The 28,000-nt window shown below is 42.7% G+C and overlaps 1 protein-coding gene and 2 long non-coding RNA genes across 5 annotated transcripts in view; 2 read left to right on the top strand and 1 right to left on the bottom strand.

Annotated features, from left to right (window-relative positions):
* LOC118358594 (AT-rich interactive domain-containing protein 3A-like) overlaps positions 1-24,738 on the top strand; it is a 308,610-nt gene extending 283,872 nt beyond the window's left edge. For both annotated transcript variants that reach the window (XM_052479750.1, XM_052479749.1), the window contains 4 exons: positions 703-947; positions 3,345-3,629; positions 18,387-18,476; positions 22,431-24,738. In XM_052479750.1, coding sequence (XP_052335710.1) covers positions 703-947; positions 3,345-3,629; positions 18,387-18,476; positions 22,431-22,621 — 811 coding nt within the window. In that variant the 3' untranslated portion in view covers positions 22,622-24,738. The remainder of the gene's footprint in view (positions 1-702; positions 948-3,344; positions 3,630-18,386; positions 18,477-22,430) is intronic.
* LOC127911864 (uncharacterized) lies at positions 5,192-6,093 on the bottom strand. 2 transcript variants are annotated; one of them, XR_008079679.1, is made up of 3 exons: positions 6,068-6,093; positions 5,548-5,599; positions 5,192-5,495 (listed from the first exon to the last, which is right to left on the bottom strand). It is a non-coding gene; the product is annotated as an uncharacterized LOC127911864 (long non-coding RNA). The 2 variants fall into 2 exon arrangements; XR_008079680.1 differs by lacking the exon at positions 6,068-6,093 and adding an exon at positions 5,860-5,885.
* LOC127911863 (uncharacterized) lies at positions 19,916-20,431 on the top strand. The gene is made up of 3 exons (XR_008079678.1): positions 19,916-20,156; positions 20,193-20,264; positions 20,301-20,431. It is a non-coding gene; the product is annotated as an uncharacterized LOC127911863 (long non-coding RNA).
* Positions 24,739-28,000: the final 3,262 nt, after the last annotated feature.

Genomic DNA, 28,000 nt, shown 5'->3' with positions numbered 1-28,000 from the left:
TACAGAGAGCTAATATTACTATATAGATACTATATATAGCCATGACTACATGGAACTCTATTCCACATCAGATAACTGATGCAGCAATAGAGTCTGATTTAATAAACAGGTAAAAATACACCTTCTGGAACAGCGAGGGACCGTGAAGAGACACACAATATCATACACGCCAAACACACACGTACACATTCATTTTGTGTTGGGCACACACTTAATGTGTTGTGAAATCTGTTGTTAATGTATTGTAATGTTTTTTTTTTTTTTAAATGGTATAAACTGTCTTAATTTTGCTGGACCAGCTTTCAGTTGCTCTATAAAATATCCCCAGCAGTTCATACTGAAACTGGCATTTTGGCTCACATTTTTAAGGATACACTTCAGATATTTCCAAATTCTCAGTGCAAGCAAACAAAGATAAGACAGGTCAATTACCAATCCTGAAGATAGGGTTTGAACATAGAAGAGCGCTGACCTTAACCAGTCAAAATTGTAAACGGGAATGCATTTGACAATTGAGCTGGCTTAAACACCAGCTAAAAATACCTGAACCCCGAATGTTTTATAGGTTGGCTGTGGTAATAAATGACATAATGTAACCTTGTTGAGATGATGACAACAAGCATTATGGTGTGGCCTCTTGGTGTAAAACTTCTCCTTTAATAAAACATTGTGAAATGTCCTGTTCCCGATCCCTTCCTACAGGTATATGAAGTACCTCTACCCTTACGAATGTGAAAAGAGGGGCCTGAGCTCCCCCGGAGAGCTCCAGGCAGCTATCGACAGTAACCGCCGCGAGGGACGTCGTCAGAGCTACGGGTCGGCCATCTTTAACTACTCTCCAATGGGGACATCCTCCATCGTCTCCTCCTCCAAGATGAACATCCCTCACCTGGCCATGTCCACACTCAATGGAGCACATGTGACCCAGGGACACAACATCAAGAAAGGTGAGACACAGAGCACTGTTTCATGTCATGTGACCAGGAAGAAGATGCCGTGCTGCAGTTGTGGCTACCATAGGGACGGTGTTGTGTATAATTCCTTCCTGCATCAGACTGGCACCCAGACTACCACAGGGACGGTGTTGTGTATCAGACTGGCACCCAGACTACCACAGGGACGGTGTTGTGTATCAGACTGGCACCCAGACTACCACAGGGACGGTGTTGTGTATCAGACTGGCACCCAGACTACCACAGGGATGGTGTTGTGTATCAGACTGGCACCCAGACTACCACAGGGATGGTGTTGTGTATCAGACTGGCACCCAGACTACCACAGGGACGGTGTTGTGTATCAGACTGGCACCCAGACTACCACAGGGACGGTGTTGTGCATCAGACTGGCACCCAGACTACCACAGGGACGGTGTTGTGCATCAGACTGGCACCCAGACTACCACAGGGACGGTGTTGTGCATCAGACTGGCACCCAGACTACCACAGGGACGGTGTTGTGTATCAGACTGGCACCCAGACTACCACAGGGACGGTGTTGTGCATCAGACTGGCACCCAGACTACCACAGGGACGGTGTTGTGCATCAGACTGGCACCCAGACTACCACAGGGATGGTGTTGTGTATCAGACTGGCACCCAGACTACCACAGGGACGGTGTTGTGTATCAGACTGGCACCCAGACTACCACAGGGACGGTGTTGTGTATCAGACTGGCACCCAGACTACCACAGGGACGGTGTTGTGCATCAGACTGGCACCCAGACTACCACAGGGACGGTGTTGTGTATCAGACTGGCACCCAGACTACCACAGGGACGGTGTTGTGTATCAGACTGGCACCCAGACTACCACAGGGACGGTGTTGTGTATCAGACTGGCACCCAGACTACCACAGGGACGGTGTTGTGTATCAGACTGGCACCCAGACTACCACAGGGACGGTGTTGTGTATCAGACTGGCACCCAGACTACCACAGGGACGGTGTTGTGTATCAGACTGGCACCCAGACTACCACAGGGACGGTGTTGTGTATCAGACTGGCACCCAGACTACCACAGGGACGGTGTTGTGTATCAGACTGGCACCCAGACTACCACAGGGACGGTGTTGTGTATCAGACTGGCACCCAGACTACCACAGGGATGGTGTTGTGTATCAGACTGGCACCCAGACTACCACAGGGACGGTGTTGTGTATCAGACTGGCACCCAGACTACCACAGGGACGATGTTGTTTGTTGCTCACTGATTTGAAAGACACGTGTGTCCATGACCTGACTGTTGAAATGAATGACACAGGATGGAGTGAAGACACAATGCTCAGGAAATTTGATTTCCTTGTAAAAAAATATATATTTTTTAAAAACCTCCTCTCATAATTTGACTTGTCATGCTGTAATTTCCCACAAAGTTTGAATATCAAACCGGACATTACCACTGAATGAGAAAACACCTGTACTGACGACCACAGGAACTTCCTGAGCCTACTTCCTGAGCCTACAGTAGCCTACAGAATGCCCAACTTGTACTGACGACCATAGGAACTTCCTGAGCCTACTTCCTGAGCCTACAGTAGCCTACAGAATGCCCAACTTGTACTGACGACCACAGGAACTTCCTGAGCCTACAGTAGCCTACAGAATGCCCAACTTGTACTGACGACCATAGGAACCTCCTGAGCCTACTTCCTGAGCCTACAGCAGCCTACAGAATGCCCAACTTGTACTGACGACCATAGGAACTTCCTGAGCCTACTTCCTGAACCTACAGCAGCCTACAGAATGCCCAACTTGTACTGACGACCATAGGAACCTCCTGAGCCTACTTCCTGAGCCTACAGCAGCCTACAGAATGCCCAACTTGTACTGACGACCATAGGAACTTCCTGAGCCTACTTCCTGAACCTACAGCAGCCTACAGAATGCCCAACTTGTACTGACGACCACAGGAACTTCCTGAGCCTAATTCCTGAGCCTACAGTAGCCTACAGAATGCCCAACTTGTACTGACGACCACAGGAACTTCCTGAGCCTAATTCCTGAGCCTACAGTAGCCTACAGAATGCCCAACTTGTACTGACGACCATAGGAACTTCCTGAGCCTACTTCCTGAGCCTACAGTAGCCTACAGAATGCCCAACTTGTACTGACGACCATAGGAACTTCCTGAGCCTACTTCCTGAGCCTACAGTAGCCTACAGAATGCCCAACTTTTTTTCTCAGGGATTTGGTTCAAAGCAAAAGACGTATTTCCCAAGATCTGAAAGATAGAAAATGGACAATAAACTATAAAGTATTCTTCTTTAAAACGCTCTCTTGGAAAAAAAGTGATTTTCTATCTCAATGAGACTAACCTGGTTTAAAAAAATCTCTGTTTTATCCCAGAGGATGGTCTGATGGCGGGTTGTCTGTCGGGTCGTGTGGGGGGGATACCCATGTCTCTGGGAGGTCACCCCCAAGCCCCGGCAGCTCAGGAGGCTGCAGGGCTACAGGCTGCAGCGTTGGAGCAGCTGAGGCAGAAGCTGGAGAGCGGGGAGCCGCCGGAGAAGATGGGGATGGCCGAGGAGCAACAGAGACTCATGCAGCACGCGGTGCAGCAGAACCTCCTCGCCATGGCAACACAGCTTCCCATGAACATCAAGATCAACAACCGAGCTGAGCGGATGAGAGGTGAGATAAACCAACGCTAAAGTTACTAATGATGCTATTCTGAATACCAGCTGTGTCTGGAATGATACCCAGTTCTCTATACAGTGCACTAGCTGGGTGCCATTTCGGACACAGATACTAAAATGTGTTTATCTGTTATTATGTCCTGAGGTGAGACAAATCAATACAGTTACCCTATTAGTGTGGATTTATGCGTATGTGATATTATGAATAGAGGATGTGTCTGAAACCCTATTAAACCCTGGATGACTGACGGGGCGTTGTGCTGAAGCCAACATCTGGGTGCTCCTCCTCCGTTGTAAAAAACATTATGGAAGTTGTAGAAATGTATTTATTAAATGTTACCTTCGTTTATCATATTACAGACACTTTGATGCATTCTTTTAAACTATATTATGTCAGCTAAACATAAAAATAAAATATTTTTTAAAAGATATTTAAATTTTATCAAATTGAGAGAATTCTTTTTACATTTTCTTCTGGAAACCTTTTAATTGAAATACTGTAAAATGTCATTCATTCCTATGGAGGACTGCTCCCACTGGAGAGTACCAATATGGCCGACTGGTGGCTTCTAAACCTTCTCATTGGCCAATACATAGCATCAGAGTTTAGATACCTCATTGGTCAAAAATGGCACCATACTTCCTATATAACTTCTTTGACAAATCAACACGATAAGTGTTACACACACACATATATGTATCTGGTATTATGAATACAGTTTAAAATGGCAACCACTTCTCTATATAATGTGGTACTTTTGACCAGAGCCTGTCTCCAGCTATAGGGAACAGGACAGGGCTCTCAATTACATTAAACTGACCTGTCTCTAGCTATAGGGAACAGGACAGGGCTCTCAATTACAATCAGCTGACCTGTCTCCAGCTATAGGGAACAGGACAGGGCTCTCAATTACAATCAGCTGACCTGTCTCCAGCTATAGGGAACAGGACAGGGCTCTCAATTACAATCAGCTGACCTGTCTCTAGCTATAGGGAACAGGACAGGGCTCTCAATTACATTAAACTGACCTGTCTCTAGCTATAGGGAACAGGACAGGGCTCTCAATTACAATCAGCTGACCTGTCTCTAGCTATAGGGAACAGGACAGGGCTCTCAATTACAATCAGCTGACCTGTCTCCAGCTATAGGGAACAGGACAGGGCTCTCAATTACATTAAACTGACCTGTCTCTAGCTATAGGGAACAGGACAGGGCTCTCAATTACAATCAGCTGACCTGCCTCTAGCTATAGGGAACAGGACAGGGCTCTCAATTACAATCAGCTGACCTGTCTCTAGCTATAGGGAACAGGACAGGGCTCTCAATTACAATCAGCTGACCTGTCTCTAGCTATAGGGAACAGGACAGGGCTCTCAATTACAATCAGCTGACCTGTCTCTAGCTATAGGGAACAGGACAGGGCTCTCAATTACAATCAGCTGACCTGCCTCTAGCTATAGGGAACAGGACAGGGCTCTCAATTACAATCAGCTGACCTGCCTCTAGCTATAGGGAACAGGACAGGGCTCTCAATTACAATCAGCTGACCTGTCTCTAGCTATAGGGAACAGGACAGGGCTCTCAATTACAATCAGCTGACCTGCCTCTAGCTATAGGGAACAGGACAGGGCTCTCAATTACATTAAACTGACCTGTCTCTAGCTATAGGGAACAGGACAGGGCTCTCAATTACAATCAGCTGACCTGCCTCTAGCTATAGGGAACAGGACAGGGCTCTCAATTACAATCAGCTGACCTGTCTCTAGCTATAGGGAACAGGACAGGGCTCTCAATTACATTAAACTGACCTGTCTCCAGCTATAGGGAACAGGACAGGGCTCTCAATTACAATCAGCTGACCTGCCTCTAGCTATAGGGAACAGGACAGGGCTCTCAATTACAATCAGCTGACCTGCCTCTAGCTATAGGGAACAGGACAGGGCTCTCAATTACATTAAACTGACCTGTCTCTAGCTATAGGGAACAGGACAGGGCTCTCAATTACAATCAGCTGACCTGCCTCTAGCTATAGGGAACAGGACAGGGCTCTCAATTACAATCAGCTGACCTGTCTCTAGCTATAGGGAACAGGACAGGGCTCTCAATTACATTAAACTGACCTGTCTCCAGCTATAGGGAACAGGACAGGGCTCTCAATTACAATCAGCTGACCTGTCTCTAGCTATAGGGAACAGGACAGGGCTCTCAATTACAATCAGCTGACCTGTCTCTAGCTATAGGGAGTAGGACAGGGCTCTCAATTACAATCAGCTGACCTGTCTCTAGTTATAGGGAACAGGACAGGGCTCTCAATTACATTAAACTGACCTGTCTCTAGCTATAGGGAACAGGACAGGGCTCTCAATTACAATCAGCTGACCTGTCTCTAGTTATAGGGAACAGGACAGGGCTCTCAATTACAATCAGCTGACCTGTCTCTAGCTATAGGGAGTAGGACAGGGCTCTCAATTACAATCAGCTGACCTGTCTCTAGTTATAGGGAACAGGACAGGGCTCTCAATTACATTAAACTGACCTGCCTCTAGCTATAGGGAACAGGACAGGGCTCTCAATTACAATCAGCTGACCTGTCTCTAGCTATAGGGAACAGGACAGGGCTCTCAATTACATTAAACTGACCTGTCTCTAGCTATAGGGAACAGGACAGGGCTCTCAATTACAATCAGCTGACCTGTCTCCAGCTATAGGGAACAGGACAGGGCTCTCAATTACAATCAGCTGACCTGTCTCTAGCTATAGGGAACAGGACAGGGCTCTCAATTACAATCAGCTGACCTGTCTCTAGCTATAGGGAACAGGACAGGGCTCTCAATTACATTAAACTGACCTGTCTCTAGCTATAGGGAACAGGACAGGGCTCTCAATTACATTAAACTGACCTGTCTCTAGCTATAGGGAACAGGACAGGGCTCTCAATTACATTAAACTGACCTGTCTCTAGCTATAGGGAACAGGACAGGGCTCTCAATTACAATCAGCTGACCTGTCTCTAGCTATAGGGAACAGGACAGGGCTCTCAATTACATTAAACTGACCTGTCTCTAGCTATAGGGAACAGGACAGGAACAGGACAGGGCTCTCAATTACAATCAGCTGACCTGTCTCTAGCTATAGGGAACAGGACAGGGCTCTCAATTACATTAAACTGACCTGTCTCTAGCTATAGGGAACAGGACAGGGCTCTCAATTACAATCAGCTGACCTGTCTCTAGTTATAGGGAACAGGACAGGGCTCTCAATTACAATCAGCTGACCTGTCTCTAGCTATAGGGAACAGGACAGGGCTCTCAATTACATTAAACTGACCTGTCTCTAGCTATAGGGAACAGGACAGGGCTCTCAATTACATTCAACTGACCTGTCTCCAGCTATAGGGAACAGGACAGGGCTCTCAATTACATTAAACTGACCTGTCTCTAGCTATAGGGAACAGGACAGGGCTCTCAATTACAATCAGCTGACCTGTCTCTAGCTATAGGGAACAGGACAGGGCTCTCAATTACATTAAACTGACCTGTCTCTAGCTATAGGGAACAGGACAGGGCTCTCAATTACAATCAGCTGACCTGTCTCTAGTTATAGGGAACAGGACAGGGCTCTCAATTACATTAAACTGACCTGTCTCTAGCTATAGGGAACAGGACAGGGCTCTCAATTACAATCAGCTGACCTGTCTCCAGCTATAGGGAACAGGACAGGGCTCTCAATTACATTAAACTGACCTGTCTCTAGCTATAGGGAACAGGACAGGGCTCTCAATTACAATCAGCTGACCTGTCTCTAGCTATAGGGAACAGGACAGGGCTCTCAATTACATTAAACTGACCTGTCTCTAGCTATAGGGAACAGGACAGGGCTCTCAATTACATTAAACTGACCTGTCTCTAGCTATAGGGAACAGGACAGGGCTCTCAATTACAATCAGCTGACCTGTCTCTAGCTATAGGGAACAGGACAGGGCTCTCAATTACATTAAACTGACCTGTCTCCAGCTATAGGGAACAGGACAGGGCTCTCAATTACATTAAACTGACCTGTCTCTAGCTATAGGGAACAGGACAGGGCTCTCAATTACATTAAACTGACCTGTCTCTAGCTATAGGGAACAGGACAGGGCTCTCAATTACATTAAACTGACCTGTCTCTAGCTATAGGGAACAGGACAGGGCTCTCAATTACAATCAGCTGACCTGTCTCTAGCTATAGGGAACAGGACAGGGCTCTCAATTACAATCAGCTGACCTGTCTCTAGCTATAGGGAACAGGACAGGGCTCTCAATTACAATCAGCTGACCTGTCTCTAGCTATAGGGAACAGGACAGGGCTCTCAATTACAATCAGCTGACCTGTCTCTAGCTATAGGGAAAAGGGCAGGGCTCTCAATTACAATCAGCTGACCTGTCTCTAGCTGTAGGGAACAGGACAGGGCTCTCAATTACAATCAGCTGACCTGTCTCTAGCTATAGGGAACAGGACAGGGCTCTCAATTACAATCAGCTGACCTGTCTCTAGCTATAGGGAACAGGACAGGGCTCTCAATTACAATCAGCTGACCTGTCTCTAGCTATAGGGAAAAGGGCAGGGCTCTCAATTACAATCAGCTGACCTGTCTCCAGCTATAGGGAACAGGACAGGGCTCTCAATTACAATCAGCTGACCTGTCTCTAGCTATAGGGAACAGGACAGGGCTCTCAATTACAATCAGCTGACCTGTCTCTAGCTATAGGGAACAGGACAGGGCTCTCAATTACAATCAGCTGACCTGTCTCCAGCTATAGGGAACAGGACAGGGCTCTCAATTACAATCAGCTGACCTGTCTCTAGCTATAGGGAAAAGGGCAGGGCTCTCAATTACAATCAGCTGACCTGTCTCCAGCTATAGGGAACAGGACAGGGCTCTCAATTACATTAAACTGACCTGTCTCCAGCTATAGGGAACAGGACGGGGCTCTCAATTACAATCAGCTGACCTGTCTCCAGCTATAGGGAACAGGACAGGGCTCTCAATTACAATCAGCTGACCTGTCTCTAGCTATAGGGAACAGGACAGGGCTCTCAATTACAATCAGCTGACCTGTCTCTAGCTATAGGGAACAGGACAGGGCTCTCAATTACAATCAGCTGACCTGCCTCTAGCTATAGGGAACAGGACAGGGCTCTCAATTACAATCAGCTGACCTGCCTCTAGCTATAGGGAACAGGACAGGGCTCTCAATTACAATCAGCTGACCTGTCTCTAGCTATAGGGAACAGGACAGGGCTCTCAATTACAATCAGCTGACCTGTCTCTAGCTATAGGGAACAGGACAGGGCTCTCAATTACAATCAGCTGACCTGTCTCCAGCTATAGGGAACAGGACAGGGCTCTCAATTACAATCAGCTGACCTGTCTCTAGCTATAGGGAACAGGACAGGGCTCTCAATTACAATCAGCTGACCTGTCTCTAGCTATAGGGAACAGGACAGGGCTCTCAATTACATTAAACTGACCTGTCTCTAGCTATAGGGAACAGGACAGGGCTCTCAATTACAATCAGCTGACCTGTCTCCAGCTATAGGGAACAGGACAGGGCTCTCAATTACAATCAGCTGACCTGTCTCTAGCTATAGGGAACAGGACAGGGCTCTCAATTACAATCAGCTGACCTGTCTCTAGCTATAGGGAACAGGACAGGGCTCTCAATTACAATCAGCTGACCTGTCTCTAGCTATAGGGAACAGGACAGGGCTCTCAATTACAATCAGCTGACCTGTCTCTAGCTATAGGGAACAGGACAGGGCTCTCAATTACAATCAGCTGACCTGTCTCTAGCTATAGGGAACAGGACAGGGCTCTCAATTACATTAAACTGACCTGTCTCTAGCTATAGGGAACAGGACAGGGCTCTCAATTACAATCAGCTGACCTGTCTCTAGCTATAGGGAACAGGACAGGGCTCTCAATTACATTAAACTGACCTGTCTCTAGCTATAGGGAACAGGACAGGGCTCTCAATTACAATCAGCTGACCTGTCTCTAGCTATAGGGAACAGGACAGGGCTCTCAATTACAATCAGCTGACCTGTCTCTAGCTATAGGGAACAGGACAGGGCTCTCAATTACAATCAGCTGACCTGTCTCTAGCTATAGGGAACAGGACAGGGCTCTCAATTACAATCAGCTGACCTGTCTCTAGCTATAGGGAACAGGACAGGGCTCTCAATTACAATCAACTGACCTGTCTCTAGCTATAGGGAACAGGACAGGGCTCTCAATTACATTAAACTGACCTGTCTCTAGCTATAGGGAACAGGACAGGGCTCTCAATTACAATCAGCTGACCTGCCTCTAGCTATAGGGAACAGGACAGGGCTCTCAATTACAATCAGCTGACCTGTCTCTAGCTATAGGGAACAGGACAGGGCTCTCAATTACAATCAGCTGACCTGTCTCTAGCTATAGGGAACAGGACAGGGCTCTCAATTACAATCAGCTGACCTGTCTCTAGCTATAGGGAACAGGACAGGGCTCTCAATTACATTAAACTGACCTGTCTCTAGCTATAGGGAACAGGACAGGGCTCTCAATTACAATCAGCTGACCTGTCTCTAGCTATAGGGAACAGGACAGGGCTCTCAATTACAATCAGCTGACCTGTCTCTAGCTGTAGGGAACAGGACAGGGCTCCCAATTACAATCAGCTGACCTGTCTCTAGCTGTAGGGAACAGGACAGGGCTCTCAATTACAATCAGCTGACCTGTCTCTAGCTGTAGGGAACAGGACAGGGCTCCCAATTACAATCAGCTGACCTGTCTCTAGCTGTAGGGAACAGGACAGGGCTCTCAATTACAATCAGCTGACCTGTCTCTAGCTGTAGGGAACAGGACAGGGCTCTCAATTACAATCAGCTGACCTGTCTCTAGCTATAGGGAACAGGACAGGGCTCTCAATTACAATCAGCTGACCTGTCTCTAGCTGTAGGGAACAGGACAGGGCTCTCAATTACAATCAGCTGACCTGTCTCTAGCTATAGGGAACAGGACAGGGCTCTCAATTACAATCAGCTGACCTGTCTCTAGCTGTAGGGAACAGGACAGGGCTCTCAATTACAATCAGCTGACCTGTCTCTAGCTATAGGGAACAGGACAGGGCTCTCAATTACAATCAGCTGACCTGTCTCTAGCTATAGGGAACAGGACAGGGCTCTCAATTACAATCAGCTGACCTGTCTCTAGCTATAGGGAACAGGACAGGGCTCTCAATTACATTAAACTGACCTGTCTCTAGCTATAGGGAACAGGACAGGGCTCTCAATTACAATCAGCTGACCTGTCTCTAGCTATAGGGAACAGGACAGGGCTCTCAATTACAATCAGCTGACCTGTCTCTAGCTATAGGGAACAGGACAGGGCTCTCAATTACAATCAGCTGACCTGTCTCTAGCTATAGGGAACAGGACAGGGCTCTCAATTACAATCAGCTGACCTGTCTCTAGCTGTAGGGAACAGGACAGGGCTCCCAATTACAATCAGCTGACCTGTCTCTAGCTATAGGGAACAGGACAGGGCTCTCAATTACAATCAGCTGACCTGTCTCTAGCTATAGGGAACAGGACAGGGCTCTCAATTACAATCAGCTGACCTGTCTCTAGCTATAGGGAACAGGACAGGGCTCTCAATTACAATCAGCTGACCTGTCTCTAGCTATAGGGAACAGGACAGGGCTCTCAATTACAATCAGCTGACCTGTCTCTAGCTATAGGGAACAGGACAGGGCTCTCAATTACAATCAGCTGACCTGTCTCTAGCTATAGGGAACAGGACAGGGCTCTCAATTACAATCAGCTGACCTGTCTCTAGCTGTAGGGAACAGGACAGGGCTCCCAATTACAATCAGCTGACCTGTCTCTAGCTGTAGGGAACAGGACAGGGCTCCCAATTACAATCAGCTGACCTGTCTCTAGCTGTAGGGAACAGGACAGGGCTCTCAATTACATTAAACTGGGAGATGATTGTTCCTTGAGGGAATGGTCAGGGGGTCGGAAAAGAGTTATAAAATATTAATAATAACACTGCAGGAACCCCAAACAGATACCGTGCCTTCAGAAAGTATTCACACACCATTACGTTTTTTCCCACATTTTACACCCTGAATTTTTTACAAAATTATTAAATTGTGATTAAATTGTGTCACTGGCCTAAACACAATACCCCAAAATGTCAATGTGGAATGATGTTTTTAGAGATGTTTAGAACTGAATACAAAAATGAAAAGCTTAAAGGTCTTGAGTCCATATGTATTTAACCCCATTGTTTTGGCAAGCAGGAACAATGTGCTTATAAAGTCATATAATACTGCAAGTTGCATGGATTCACTCTGTCTGCAATAATAGTGTTTTAACATTACTTTTAAATGACTTCGTCATCTCTGAACCCCACACATTCAATTATCTGTAAGGTCCCTCAGTCGAGCAGTGAATTTACAGCCCAGATTCAATCACAAAGACCAGGGACGTTTCAATGCCTCACAAAGAAGGGCACCTATTAATAGATGGGTAAAAATAAAAAATAAAGCAGACATTGAATATCACTTTGAAAAAGGGTGAAGTTATTAATTACTCTTTGGATGGTGTATCAACACACCAAGTCACTACAAAGACACAAGCGTCCTTCCTAACTCAGTTGCCGGAGAGGAAGGAAACCACTCAGGGATTTCACCACGAGGCCAATGGTGACTTTAAAACAGTTACAGAGTTTTAATAGCTTTGATAGAAAACTGAGGATGGATCAACAACATTGTAGTTACCGCACAATACTTACCTAAATGACAGAGTGAAAAGGAAGCCTGTACAGAATAATAATATTCCAAAACATGCATTTCTGCAATAAGACACTAAAGTAAAACTGCAAAAAATGTTTCAAAGAAATGAACGATAAGTCCTGAGTAGAAAGTGTTATGTTTGGGGCAAATCCAACACAACACATCACTGAGTACCACTCTTCATATTTTCAAGCATGGTGGTGGCTGCATCATGTTATGGGTATGCTTGTCATTGGCAAGGACTAGGATGTTTTTTAGGATAAAAAGAAACGTAATAGAGTTAAGCACAGGCAACATTCTTGAGGAAAACCTGATTCAGTCGGCTTTCCACCAGACACTGGGAGACAAATGTACCTTTCAGCAGGACAATAACCTCAAACACAAGCACAAATATACACTGGAGTTGCTTACCAAGATGACATTGAATGTTCCTGAGTGGCCTAGTTACAGTTTTGACTTAAATCAGCTTGAAAATCTATGGCAAGACTTGAAAATGGCTGTCTAGCAATGATCAACAACCAACTTGACGGAGATTGAATAATTTAAGAAAGAATAACGGGCAAATATTGTACAATCCAGGTGTGCAAAGCTCTTAGACTTACCCAGAAAGACTCACAGCTGTAATCACTGCCAAAGGTGATTCTAACGTGTGTTGATTCAGGGGTGTGAATACTTATGTAGGTATTCTGAGGACTCTATAGCCACTCATACCTGTCATATCTTTAATCTGAGCCTAGAGGAAAGTCTTTGTGCTCAGGCCTGGAGGGAAGCCAAAGTAATTCCACTACCCAAGAGAGCTAAAGTGGTCTGTACTGGTTCTAACAGCAGACCTAAAAGTTTGTGTCTGACCAAATACAATGCTATTTCTCTGTAAACAAATTAACAACAGACTTTCAGCATGCTTATAGAGAAGGGCACTCAACATGTACTGCACTGACACATCTGACTGGTGACTGGTTGAAAGAAATCGATAATAAGAAGATTGTGCGAGCTGTACTGTTAGATTTCAGTGCAGCCTTTAATATTATTGACCCTAACCTGTTGTTGAAAAAATGTATGTGTTATGGCTTTTCAACCTCTGCCATATTGTGGTCTCAGAGCTATCTATTTAATAGAACTCAAACGGTTTTCGTTAATGGAAGCTTCTCTAATGTCAAACATGTAAAGTGTGGTGTACCACAGAGCAGCTCTCTAGGCCCTCTACTCTTTTCTATTTTTACCAGTGACCTGCCACTGGCATTAAACAAAGCATGTGTGTCCGTGTATACCGATGATTCAACCATATACGCATCAACAACCACAGCTAATGAAGTCACTGAAACCCTTAACAAAGAGTTGCAGTCTGTTTTGGAATGGGTGGCCAGTAATAAAATGGCCCTGAACATCTCTAAAACTAAGAGCATTGTATTTGGTACAAATCATTCCTTCAGTTCTAGACCTCAGTTGAATCTGGTAATGAATGGTGTGGCTGTTGAACAAGTTGAGGAGATTAAATGACATGGCGTTACCTTAGATTGTAAACTGTCATGGTCAATGGTTGTAAAGATGGGGAGACGTCTGTCCGTATTAGAGATGTTCTGCTTTTTTGACACCACACTCCAAAAAGCAAGTCCTGCAGGCTCTAGTTTGGTCTAATCTTGATTATTGTCCAGTCGTGTGGTCCAGTGCTGCAAGGAAAGACCGAGTTAAGCTGCAGCTGGCCCAGAACAGAGAGGCACGTTTTGCTCTTAATTGTAATCAGAGGGCTGATATAAATACTATGCATGCCAGTCTCTCTTGGCTAAGAGTTGAGGAGAGACTGACTGCATTATTTAAACATTTTAGAAGAAACATCAATGTGTTGAAAATCCTAAATTGTTTGCATAGTCAACTTACACACAGCTCTGACACACACACTTATCCCTCCAGACAAGCCACCAGGGGTCTTTTCACAGTCCCCAAATCCAGAACAAATTCAAGAAAGTGTACAGTATTATATAGAGCCCTAATTGCATGGAACTTCTTTCCATCTCATATTGCTCAAATAAACAGCAAACCTGGTTTTATAAAAACAGATAAAGCAACACCTCGCAGCACAACGCCTCTCTCCAATCTGACCTAGATAGTGTGTGTGTATGTATTGATATGTAGACTGTGTGCCTTTACATTTTTTTTATATGTAGTTCTGTCCTTGAGCTGTTCATGTCTATTAATGTTCTGTATTATGTCATTCTGTTTTATGTTTCATGTTCTGTGTTGAACCCCAGGAAGAGTAGCCACTGCTTTTGCAACAGCCAATGGGGATCCTAAAAAAATAAAAAATAAAAAATAACAAATTAAATATTTTTGTATTTAATTTTGAATACTTTTGCAAAACGTTTCTAAAAACACGTTTTCACTTTGTCATTTTTTGGCTATTGTGTGTAGATGGGTGAGGAATGTTTTTGTTGGTTGATTTAATCAATTTTCCCCAATTCAGGCCTTAACAAGATATGCAATAGGTTATGGAATACTTTCTGAAGTATTTAACAAAAACAGAATCATTTCAAACCTTGATTACATTGGGATACGATCACATATGCCTCTCTATTTAAACGTGGAGATACTTCAGAACAGATTTGTCTGACTTAAAATCATCAAATCAAATCAAATGTATTTATATAGCCCTTCGTACATCATGCTGATATCTCAAAGTGCTGTACAGAAACCCAGCCTAAAAACCCCAACCAGCAAACAATGCAGGTGTAGAAGCACAGTGGCTAGGAAAAACTCCCTAGAAAGGCCAAAACCGAGGAAGAAACCTAGAGAGGAACCAGGCAATGTGGGGTGGCCAGTCCTCTTCTGGCTGTGCCGGGTGGAGATTATAACAGAACATGGCCAAGATGTTCAAATGTTCATAAATGACCAGCATGGTCGTATAATAATAAGGCAGAACAGTTGAAACTGGAGCAGCAGCACGGTCAGATGGACTGGGGACAGCAAGGAGTCATCATGTCAGGTAGTCCTGGGGCATGGTCCTAGGGCTCAGGTCCTCCGAGAGAGAGAAAGAAAGAGAGAATTAGAGAGAGCATATGTGGGGTGGCCAGTCCTCTTCTGGCTGTGAAATCATGTTGATTTCCTGGTGATTTTACAGGCTTTTATGTCCAATGACAAAAATTATATATATATACAGTACCAGTCAAAAGTTTGAACACACCTACTCATTCAAGGGGTTTTCTTTATTTGTACTATTTTCTACATTGTAGAATAATAGTGAATACATCAAAACTATGAAATAACACATATGGAATCATGTAGTAACCAAAAAAGTACTAAACAAATCAAAATATATATTAGATTCTTCAAAGTAGCCACCCTTTGCCTTGATGACAGTTTTGCTCTCTCTCTTTTTAGATCAGAAATGATCGGGGAACCCTGGAACAGGGTGTAATTTCAGACACATCCACAGTTACTAATGTGAATACACATGTTTATTCATTGTTATGCACTTATAATGTTGTAATATTAATGCAATTATGATGTATAACTGTGACACACACATTAATCATTTCAAAAACCCACAGAGAAGCATTCGGAGAAAAAAAAGGATTGTAATTCCCTTACTATGTATTCCAGTGGGTTCTATAACACATCCTGTTTAATATCCAACTCAATCTACAGTGGGTTCTATATCACATCCTGTTTAATATCCAACTCAATCTACAGTGGGTTCTATATCACATCCTGTTTAATATCCAACTCAATCTACAGTGGGTTCTATATCACATCCTGTTTAATATCCAACTCAATCTACAGTGGGTTCTATATCACATCCTGTTTAATATCCAACTCAATCTACAGTGGGTTCTATATCACATCCTGTTTAATATCCAACTCAATCTACAGTGGGTTCTATATCACATCCTGATTAATATCCAACTCAATCTACAGTGGGTTCTATATCACATCCTGTTTAATATCCAACTCAATCTACAGTGGGTTCTATATCACATCCTGTTTAATATCCAACTCAATCTACAGTGGGTTCTATATCACATCCTGCTTAATATCCAACTCAATCTACAGTGGGTTCCATATCACATCCTGATTAATATCCAACTCAATCTACAGTGGGTTCCATATCACATCCTGTTTAATATCCAACTCAATCTACAGTGGGTTCCATATCACATCCTGTTTAATATCCAACTCAATCTACAGTGGGTTCCATATCACATCCTGTTTAATATCCAACTCAATCTACAGTGGGTTCCATATCACATCCTGTTTAATATCCAACTCAATCTACAGTGGGTTCTATATCACATCCTGCTTAATATCCAACTCAATCTACAGTGGGTTCCATATCACATCCTGTTTAATATCCAACTCAATCTACAGTGGGTTCCATATCACATCCTGATTAATATCCAACTCAATCTACAGTGGGTTCTATATCACATCCTGATTAATATCCAACTCAATCTACAGTGGGTTCTATATCACATCCTGATTAATATCCAACTCAATCTACAGTGGGTTCTATATCACATCCTGATTAATATCCAACTCAATCTACAGTGGGTTCTATATCACATCCTGTTTAATATCCAACTCAATCTACAGTGGGTTCTATAACACATCCTGATTAATATCCAACTCAATCTACAGTGGGTTCTATATCACATCCTGATTAATATCCAACTCAATCTACAGTGGGTTCTATATCACATCCTGATTAATATCCAACTCAATCTACAGTGGGTTCTATATCACATCCTGTTTAATATCCAACTCAATCTACAGTGGGTTCTATATCACATCCTGTTTAATATCCAACTAATCCAACTCAATTTACAGTCGTGTTACCGCCACAAAAATAACACCACATCTTTGACACATTGTATCGTTCTGTGTTCCCGGAGTGTATCACAGTTGTAGAACTTCTCCTTCAGAACCCAGGCTATTTATTCTTCTCCAACATGTGATTGGCGTGTCAATGTTACTGTTTGTCCTCTACTATTATATAACTAGGGGTTTAGCTGTACAGCACAGCGGTGGTATGCCGACATCAAGTAAGAGCATTTCACCATATTATAGGTGAGTCACTATTACACACAAAACACACAGTTCATCATAAAACATCTGCAATGTGATGTCTGAGGACATCTTCGATGTCATGAAGAAATACTGCTACCATGACAACCGGGGGGGGGGGGGCACCGGCCCACTCTGGTTGATGGTTCTCAGCGTGACAGTGTTTACGACAAGACATAAGTCATACATTACTGAATAATAGAGTCTAAAGGAAGAATGAGGGGCCTATCTGCTCAGGTGTGGTTTCATCTCTCTCTACATGACTGCCTCTCAGGCATTAGTTATAATGGTGGGCTTTTCTCCGAAAGCTTAATGGTAGAATGAGTCAGAATCTTTCACAGGTTAATTCCTCCACTGGCCGACCCGACCAGTCTGGCTGAGCTGCAACCCAACATATAAACACCATCATTTACAGATTACATCAAAACTTGTATTAAATATGGCAGCCAAGGCCAGAGAACGCCTGCAAAAATGCTCTGTAATATCTGTTTTGATCTAAACTCTAAAATCATATAGTATATTTAGTGTGTATCTGCACATGAATGATATTTTACAGAAATTAAACTTGACAATATTGTCGCAAGCCTTGTTTTGTTTTGTTTTCTTTCACGCGTAGCTACCCGTGTGTTATGAGATGATGTCACCGTCTCCTCAGGGAGATAACCCGTTGGTCGACAGCCGACACGTACAAATGGTTTGCTACATCTTTTGACAGTTCCCCTTTTCCCTCAGAACTCTTTTAATAAACTGCTCCTTACCCTGTCACTCTAGGAGTTATCGCCGATACTCCTGCCCGAGCGCTCCTCTCCTGCTCCTTGTATTCCCTTTCTAAATGCTGATATTGAGTTTTCCTCTCTCTCTCGCCTCCTGACAGATGACAGACAAGAGACTCCATTGAACCTGTCTACCAGCGGCATTAGCAGCATCAACATGTCAATAGAAATAGATGGAGTTGTCTACACAGGTAAATAGAGGGGCCGTTTGCTGATGTAATTGCAGGCAGGAAATTCAATAAGTTATAGCAGCACCCTGGCGCTTAGTCCTCCACGCAATTTGATGTCTTTGCTATAAAATCCATCGTAATGAAGTGGCAGTCCAATAGAGTTAAAAAAAAGTTAAATATCTCAGAATTGAGGCTGTGGATGGGAGATCGATGGGGTTTATTGTCTTAGACGTGCCTTGGAGAGAGGCCACGGGCAGGTTTAGCCTCCATACCTCCTGCACGCTTGTTCACCACCTCCTCCTCTGCCTTCGAGCAGATGGGGTAATTACCTCAAGATAGGTAGGCCAGACAGTTCATGTCGAGGCGTAAACAATAAGCCTGCTGGTGGAAAACTTCCAGTGAGGTTGAAGTATCCATTAACATCAGATATAGTTGAGATCTATCTAGCTGTCTGTCTGAAACGCTATGCTCAGTGAGGTAGACTGGAGTGTCTGAAACGCTATGCTCAGTGAGGTAGACTGGAGTGTCTGAAACGCTATGCTCAGTGAGGTAGAGTGGAGTGTCTGAAACACTATGCTCAGTGAGGTAGACAGGAGTGTCTGAAACGCTATGCTCAGTGAGGTAGACTGGAGTGTCTGAAACACTATGCTCAGTGAGGTAGACTGGAGTGTCTGAAACACTATGCTCAGTGAGGTAGACTGGAGTGTCTGAAACGCTATGCTCAGTGAGGTAGACTGGAGTGTCTGAAACGCTATGCTCAGTGAGGTAGACTGGAGTGTCTGAAACGCTATGCTCAGTGAGGTAGACTGGAGTGTCTGAAACGCTATGCTCAGTGAGGTAGAGTGGAGTGTCTGAAACACTATGCTCAGTGAGGTAGACAGGAGTGTCTGAAACGCTATGCTCAGTGAGGTAGACTGGAGTGTCTGAAACACTATGTTCAGTGAGGTAGACTGGAGTGTCTGAAACACTATGCTCAGTGAGGTAGACTGGAGTGTCTGAAACGCTATGCTCAGTGAGGTAGACTGGAGTGTCTGAAACACTATGCTCAGTGAGGTAGACAGGAGTGTCTGAAACGCTATGCTCAGTGAGGTAGACTGGAGTGTCTGAAACACTATGTTCAGTGAGGTAGACTGGAGTGTCTGAAACACTATGCTCAGTGAGGTAGACAGGAGTGTCTGAAACACTATGCTCAGTGAGGTAGACAGGAGTGTCTGAAACACTATGTTCAGTGAGGTAGACTGGAGTGTCTGAAACACTATGCTCAGTGAGGTAGACAGGAGTGTCTGAAACGCTATGCTCAGTGAGGTAGACTGGAGTGTCTGAAACACTATGTTCAGTGAGGTAGACTGGAGTGTCTGAAACACTATGCTCAGTGAGGTAGACTGGAGTGTCTGAAACGCTATGCTCAGTGAGGTAGACTGGAGTGTCTGAAACGTTATGCTCAGTGAGGTAGACTGGAGTGTCTGAAACGCTATGCTCAGTGAGGTAGACTGGAGTGTCTGAAACACTATGCTCAGTGAGGTAGACTGGAGTGTCTGAAACACTATGCTCAGTGAGGTAGACTGGAGTGTCTGAAACACTATGCTCAGTGAGGTAGACTGGAGTGTCTGAAACACTATGCTCAGTGAGGTAGACTGGAGTGTCTGAAACACTATGCTCAGTGAGGTAGACTGGAGTGTCTGAAACACTATGCTCAGTGAGGTAGACAGGAGTGTCTGAAACACTATGCTCAGTGAGGTAGACTGGAGTGTCTGAAACACTATGCTCAGTGAGGTAGACTGGAGTGTCTGAAACACTATGCTCAGTGAGGTAGACTGGAGTGTCTGAAACGCTATGCTCAGTGAGGTAGACTGGAGTGTCTGAAACACTATGCTCAGTGAGGTAGACTGGAGTGTCTGAAACACTATGCTCAGTGAGGTAGACTGGAGTGTCTGAAACACTATGCTCAGTGAGGTAGACTGGAGTGTCTGAAACACTATGCTCAGTGAGGTAGACAGGAGTGTCTGAAACACTATGCTCAGTGAGGTAGACTGGAGTATCTGAAACACTATGCTCAGTGAGGTAGACTGGAGTGTCTGAAACACTATACTCAGTGAGGTAGACTGGAGTGTCTGAAACACTATGCTCAGTGAGGTAGACTGGAGTGTCTGTGTCAGTTGTCCAATTCAGGTTGTTTAGGTGTGACAATGTTTTATTTGTTAGTTAGTGAGTTGATATGTCATCATGGTTTTTGTCTAATTGTGACATTACAGTAAGTTTTAAATGCTATTATTTTCATCTACCCCCTGAAAAACTGGTTGTATAGATTGTAAGAACATGTAGAAATGTACAGTACCAATTAAACTACTCTTACTAGTAGCATTTGTAGTAGTAGTAGTCGTAGGAGTAGTAGTAGTAGTAGTGGTAGTAGTATCAGTAGTAGTAGTATCAGTAGTTGTAGTAGTAGTATCAGTAGTAGTAGTAGTATCAGTAGTAGTAGTATCAGTAGTAGTAGTATCAGTAGTAGTAGTAGTAGTATCAGTAGGAGTAGTAGTAGTAGTATCAGTAGTATTAGTAGTAGCAGTAGTCGTAGGAGTAGTAGAAGTAGTATCAGTAGTAGTAGTATCAGTAGTAGTAGTATCAGTAGTAGTAGTAGTAGTATCAGTAGTAGTAGTAGTATCAGTAGTAGCATTAGTAGTAGTAGTAGTATCAGTAGTAGCATTAGTAGTAGTAGTAGTAGTAGTAGTATCAGTAGTAGCATTAGTAGTAGCAGTAGTATCAGTAGTAGCATTAGTAGTAGTAGTAGTATCAGTAGTAGCATTAGTAGTAGTAGTAGTATCAGTAGTAGCATTAGTAGTAGTAGTAGTATCAGTAGTAGCATTAGTAGTAGTAGTAGTATCAGTAGTAGCATTAGTAGTAGTAGTAGTATCAGTAGTAGCATTAGTAGTAGTAGTAGTATCAGTAGTAGCATTAGTAGTAGTAGTAGTATCAGTAGTAGCATTAGTAGTAGTAGTAGTATCAGTAGTAGCATTAGTAGTAGTGGGAGTAATAAAATAAATATATAATGATGAAAGTGTCCATTTTAGGCCCTGTTTAGACCTGTACATGCATCCTATAAGATCTTATGATCTGTGAACTGTGAACTCTGAACTGTGCATTATACAGACAACATCTTGGTTATACTCCATATAATGTGCTCTCAAATATGGAGCATGTCTTGACTCTGAAGATTTTATTTTGTCACATTAATTCATTCAACATATGAATAAATATGAAGATATATGAATATCTCAAAAACAACTATTTTAAGACAAAATGTTTGGAACAATATACTGTTTATAAAGGTCACATTTCCAGAGTGGGGCTCTCTGCTACGTTTAATGATACGACACATTTTATAAGTAGTCATGTAGGTCAGTGACTGATCACAGTTGTCCTTTAGGATCGTTCAGCAAGTCACGAGCAGAGGGAGTTCCCTTTGAAACCATTTACCATTTGCTGTGTTTGTAGTGATCATAAAATTGATCATAACTTCAGAATTAGCAGAGAGCCCCACTCTGGAAATGTGATGTAAAGTATATCGTTCCAAATGAACAAAATCGAATAAGGTAGTTTGAGACATTAAATATTCATATTTGATGTTGAATAAATTCATGTAGAAATGACTATTTCAGAATCTAGCCATTCTCCACATGTTAGAGCTATAAGGAGTATAAGTAACTTTTAATTAACAAGGCAAGTCAGTTAAGAACAAATTCTTATTTACAATGATGGTCTTCAACAAACCCATGGACGACGCCTGGGCCAATTGTGCTCCGCCCTATGGGACTCCAAATCACGGCCGGTTGTGATACAGCCTGGATGTGGTCTGTACCATGTACAGTTCACAGATCATTAAGGTATTATGACTCCCAAGATGTTGTCTGTACCATGTACAGTTCCCAGATCATAAGGTATTACAGGAGGTCTCCTCCCTCCCTCTCTCCGTCCCTCCAGGTGTTCTGTTTGCCAGGAAGCCCTCCCTCCCTACGATGCTGGGCGGTCACCGGGTCCAGAACCAGAATGACACCTTCTCTCAGGGAAAGACCAGTCCGGGGATGAACTCCTCCTCCATACAGATCCAACCGTCCTGCTCCTCTTCCTCCTCCTCATCCTCGGTCCACGGACATGGAAACTCCTCCCCCTGAGCTGAGACCCACCCACAGCTCCACCCCCTAACCCCCCACCCCCATCATTCCCCAAAGACAACAAGCGGTCTGAGATACCAGAAGAAAATACTTCTATTGTTTTTGAAGGTGGTTTTTCCTTTCCTCCTCCTCTTCCTCTTTCTCCTCCCTTTTCTCAAACTCCCTTATTCAAGTTGAAAGAATGAAAATAAAACATTTTATTTACTGAGAAAATACTTCTGTAGAAAAATACAATTCTCTCTCGCTCTATTCTCTTTCCTTCCTCTGAACTCTGACCTCTGAACTCTGACCTCTGAATGGTATGTAGAGGACCTCTGAACCCTGTGTGTATTCAGATACATTCTGCTGTCTTTGTCGTGTTTCCTGAGAACAGCTGCTCAGTTTGGAGTAGTGTAAACATATAGGTAAAGATATACGTGGTGACACATCATTAGACACAAGGAACTGTGGGACAAAAACACTGAGAGACTGAGACATGTCTGTCTGTCTGTCTGTCTGTCTGTCTGTCTGTCTGTCTGTCTGTCTGTCTGTCTGTCTGTCTGTCTGTCTGTCTGTCTGTCTGTCTGTCTGTCTGCAGCTCCTCCAACAGAAGAGAGGATTCTTGACCTCATACCCAAAGAGAGAAATGCTTGTTAACCTGTAGCAGGGTTGGGGGTCAATTCCATTTTAAAATCGTCAATTCAGAAAATAAACCAAAATTCTAATTCCACATGTTCCTAATTGAAAAGCATTAAAGAGAATTAGCATTCAGTGTACTTCCTGAGTTTGCTGGAATAGAAATGGAATTGACCCCAACCCTGATCTGTAGTATGGCTTGTTTGAAGCCTCTGCTAGGCATGGGAGGCCATTTCACTGTCACTGAAAATCTTTAGTTTTCTTCTTGTTTTTGATCACAAACCAGAGAAGATTGCTACTTTAAGCTAATAACCAAAGAAAAACAAGATTAACCAATGAAAAGAAAGTAAAGAATAAAAACTATAACATACACAGACAGCACAGATACAATAGTGGAACCAAATGACCAAACTAAGGACATACTGTATATCACAAGCACATCCTGACAAAGCACATCTCACAGAATCAGGGAAACGTAATTCCTTCTTTCTTTCTTTTATCATGTTATCTATCTATCTATCTATCTATCTATCTATCTATCTATCTATCTATCTATCTATCTATCTATCTATCTATCTATCTATCTATCTATTATCTATCTATTGAAGCTGGTTCCGCTCTGATCAATCGATGCCGCTCGCTATATCAACACATTGTTTAATGCTGTGGGACAATAGCTAGAGCGTCAAGACATGCCTTCGTCAGTAAAGAGGTAAAACCAAATAGCCTAGTAACCTAGAGCGTTCGACACTGTCGGTCCTGGTCAGAGCCTCTTAACGAACCCTTCTCACGGAAGAGAGATTGCACGATGACTCTGATTAAATATGATGTTGCGACACATTCGACATTGATTTAAGCTCACACATAGTATGAATAATTTATTACCAGCAACGTTTTCTGGTGAAGGCGTTATCTTTGCAATCAGACGGAAACATACCTGCTGGACTATCCCCTGGTGGGTGGTTCTAGTTAAATAGAGTCCTGGGATCCCAATCTGTAGACCAGTTCAACATATTACTCAGCACAAGGAGATATGTGGGTTAAACACATAATGTAGAACAGCAGAACGAGGCTATAGGTGTTGGAGCACTGATCTAATCATCAATCACACAGTGGCTTTATCTAGTGATCTAGCACCCCGTCTTTCTTTTGAAGTGCACTTGTGTCTGACATTGGAGAGTTTCTCCATACTCACTATTTCACTTTCTTTGTCCCTCTCTCTCTCTCTCTCCCTCTCTTTGTCCCTCCCTCCCTCTCTCTCTCCCTCCCTCTCTCTCCCTCCCTCTCTTTGTCCCTCCCTCCCCCTCTCTCTCTCTCTTTGTCCCTCTCTCTCACTCTCTCTCTTTCTCACTCCCTCTCTTTGTCCCTCCCTCCCTCTCTATCTCTCTCTCTCCCTCTTTGTCCCTCTCTCCCTCTCTCTCTCTCCTTCTTTCTCCCTCCCTCCCTCACTCTCTCTTTCTCACTCCCTCTCTTTGTCCCTCCCTCCCTCCATCTCTCTCTCCCTCTTTCCCTCCCTCCCTCCCTCCCCCTCCCTCCCTCCCTCCCTCCCTCCCTCCCTCCCTCCCTCCCTCCCTCCCTCCCTCCCTCCCTCCCTCTTTGTCCCCCCCCTCCCTCTCTCTCTCCCTCTTTGTCCCTCCCTCCCTCCCTCCCTCTGTCCCTTCCTCCCTCTCTCTCTGTCCCTCCCTCCCCCCCTCTCTCTCTCTCTCTCTGCTTTGCGTCATAAGATACTGTATTTTTTATTGTGAAGGGAAATGGGAAACAGTATGAAGATATAGATTTTTTATTAAGTCTGTTAAACATATAATTTCAAATTGTATTTTTATTTGTATTTTTTTATGTTTAGATCTGGGTCTGTAACCTTGCATTCATCTATACCACTTTCTATTTTGAAACCCATTTTAAGAGTATTTTCTAACACAGACAGACAGATACCTCTTTACCTCTCTCTCTCTCTCTCTGTCTCTCTCTCTCTCTCTCTCTCTCTCTCTCTCTCTCTCTCTCTCTCTATATATATATATATATATATATATATATATATATATATATATATATATATATATATATATATATATATATATATATATATATATATATATATATATATATATATATATACACAGAGTGGATTCAAAATATACCTCACATATTTAATTTCTATTGATTTTATTGTAAAGCCACTTGAAAATGTGTTTTTTTTTTATTTCAAAAGATCACTGGATATTTCATATGTTGTATAGTTATACCAAAGAAGGGAATATTGTATGATCACACATCTATCTACCTCATTTGTTATAGACTGTGCCAACCAAACATGAACATGAACACAATCTCAATCTTTTTTTTTTTCTACACTTTTACACTGAACACAAAATGTGTCACAACAGAACACACGTACCTGGGAGCCTTTAGGTCGTGAAGGAAGCAACCTCTTCACAATGCTGGTCTGTGTTTTTTGTTTCGTGGGAAATGCCAGGATTATTTAATGTACACAATATAGTACAGCTCTTGTCTGTTATTGTGTTGATAAAGAGGGTAAATAATGTGTAATATATCTTGTAACTTGATGACATATAAAAGGCAACAATGCTCAACTGTAATGGTAATAAAAAAAGTAGGGAGCCCTGCAAACGGCCGCTGAAATGAATAGAGTTTTCAGGTGTCAGTTCTGGTTATTGAAGGCGGTTGTATTCTGTTATTAATTCCAGTGTTTAACTTGAAAAAAAAAAATGGAGTTCTTCAGGAAATCAGGCCTTGATGTGGATGTAGTAAAAGGTGTTCTGATATACAGATATAAGGCCGCTACGTTCCGATGTTTATACTAGAATACCACTTAGAATGTTGGAACCATAGATCCCATTGCTACATTCTTTAGCAGTATGATAGTGTGGACATGTGGGGTTGGACAAAAAGAGCAGAATAGTCATGTCATAACTATGTCACTTCCTGTGGAGGCATTTATCTATCCAATGCTTTGATGCAGTCTGCCACTTCAAAACCATCCAGTCGGCCTCTTTCAGGGTGGCTGTAATTTTATATTTTATTTGTTACATTTAATTGATGTTTTGTTTTCCATTGTTATTGTTATTTTATAATCTCCTACACTGGAGGGTGCATACAAGAAAAATGACAACTTAAATTCATGTCGGTCCTTCACTATTTAATTTAAATCCATGTTGTGTGATTGCACTTCTTGTATAAATATGAAACATCTCAGCAGTTAGCCAATCATTGAGCAGTTTTGCTGACGGTGAAACAAGACCACAGTACAATCATGTAAATCGTGTAACCAAAGACATTTAATTAAAAAAATAAAAAAAACAGCCAGAGATGAACTTCTTTAAAGGAAAAGACACCCAATCACAGAGAAGAAAGTTTGACCCCAAAAAAAAAAAAAAATGAAACAACAGCATTGTCTTAGCTGTAAGTGTCTCTGGATGAGAGCGTCTGCTAAATGACTCACGTGTAAAACGGACGAATAAGAACGAAAACGATTCTCACTTATGTACTTATTGCTTATATATAACATGTTGTTTACTTAGTATTTTAGCTATGCGGGTAGATTTTAGATCATTCACTGTGTATGAAACGTTCCATATTTCATTTCTTTCCTTCCTTCAGTCCATTTTGGACGTGTCCGGTGTGTTATGGGAACGCTCAGGGGTGACAAACATACATTCGACAGGTCAAAGAGATGTTTTGTTTTTGCCATTTGCTTTGTAGCGTATTTAGAAATAAAATACAGCTTTTAACTTAATTCAGTTGTCTTTATTCTTCATTTTTAATATGTATTATTTGTTCTGAATGTTTCAGAGACGGAACACAAAAGGGAAGCATGAAATAAAGATTTAGTTTTAGATTTACACTTTATACAAAGTACAAAAAAATATATAAAAAAAAATAAGCCATTATAAATAGTTATAAATATTATAACATTTAATGAATTCTTATTGGATTATGTTTTATTTTTAATGCTTAAATATGTTTACAATGAATGAAATATGCATTTGATACTTGGTACTCGGTATTTATTTATAAATAAACATGTTGATGCTTATTGGTCATAGTTATTATACAGTGTCAATCAATGACACAGTAATTCCTGTGTTACGAGGTCAAATACATTGTCAGGATATGTACACGGTCAGGCTGTGAGTTGTCTGTGTTTCAGTCTTCTGAACTCGACTTAAGCTGTCCCCTTTGTCCTTTACTCTCTAGTAAATCTTAAAGATTAAAAAAAAAAAAAAAACGAGGAAAAATAGAGATTTAAAACGACATGTATTTATTTACCAGTTTCAGGTGTTTTGAGTTCAACTTCCTGAGAGTTTTAAATGAAATAAAAAATATATAAAATAAATGTCTTTAATACATTTAATAATCTTAGAGTTAATGATAAACATCATAAAAACTCATCGTTGTTTCCATTTGCTTTCCAACCCGTGTCGGTTCAGGGTGATCAATCTTGCTATATAAGCTGTTATTTCATAGGACAGGCTGCCTGTGCCTGGCGCAGCAAGCTCTCATCTGACGACGATATATGGCAACGGCTACTTTCAATCACATTACTGGCCACTAAACAAGATTACAATATAACACACATATTACCACATATTAGTGGTCCTTCTGTAGCTCAGTTGGTAGAGCATGGCGCTTGTAACGCCAGGGTAGTGGGTTCGATCCCCGGGACCACCCATACGTAGAATGTATGCACACATGACTGTAAGTCGCTTTGGATAAAAGCGTCTGCTAAATGGCATATATTATATT

The sequence above is a fragment of the Oncorhynchus keta genome, chromosome 25 (assembly GCF_023373465.1).
Source record: "Oncorhynchus keta strain PuntledgeMale-10-30-2019 chromosome 25, Oket_V2, whole genome shotgun sequence".
In the NCBI taxonomy this organism is placed as follows: Eukaryota; Metazoa; Chordata; class Actinopteri; order Salmoniformes; family Salmonidae; genus Oncorhynchus; species Oncorhynchus keta.
The sequence above is the reverse complement of the archived record's forward strand: the minus strand, read 5'-3'. Positions and strand labels throughout refer to the sequence as shown.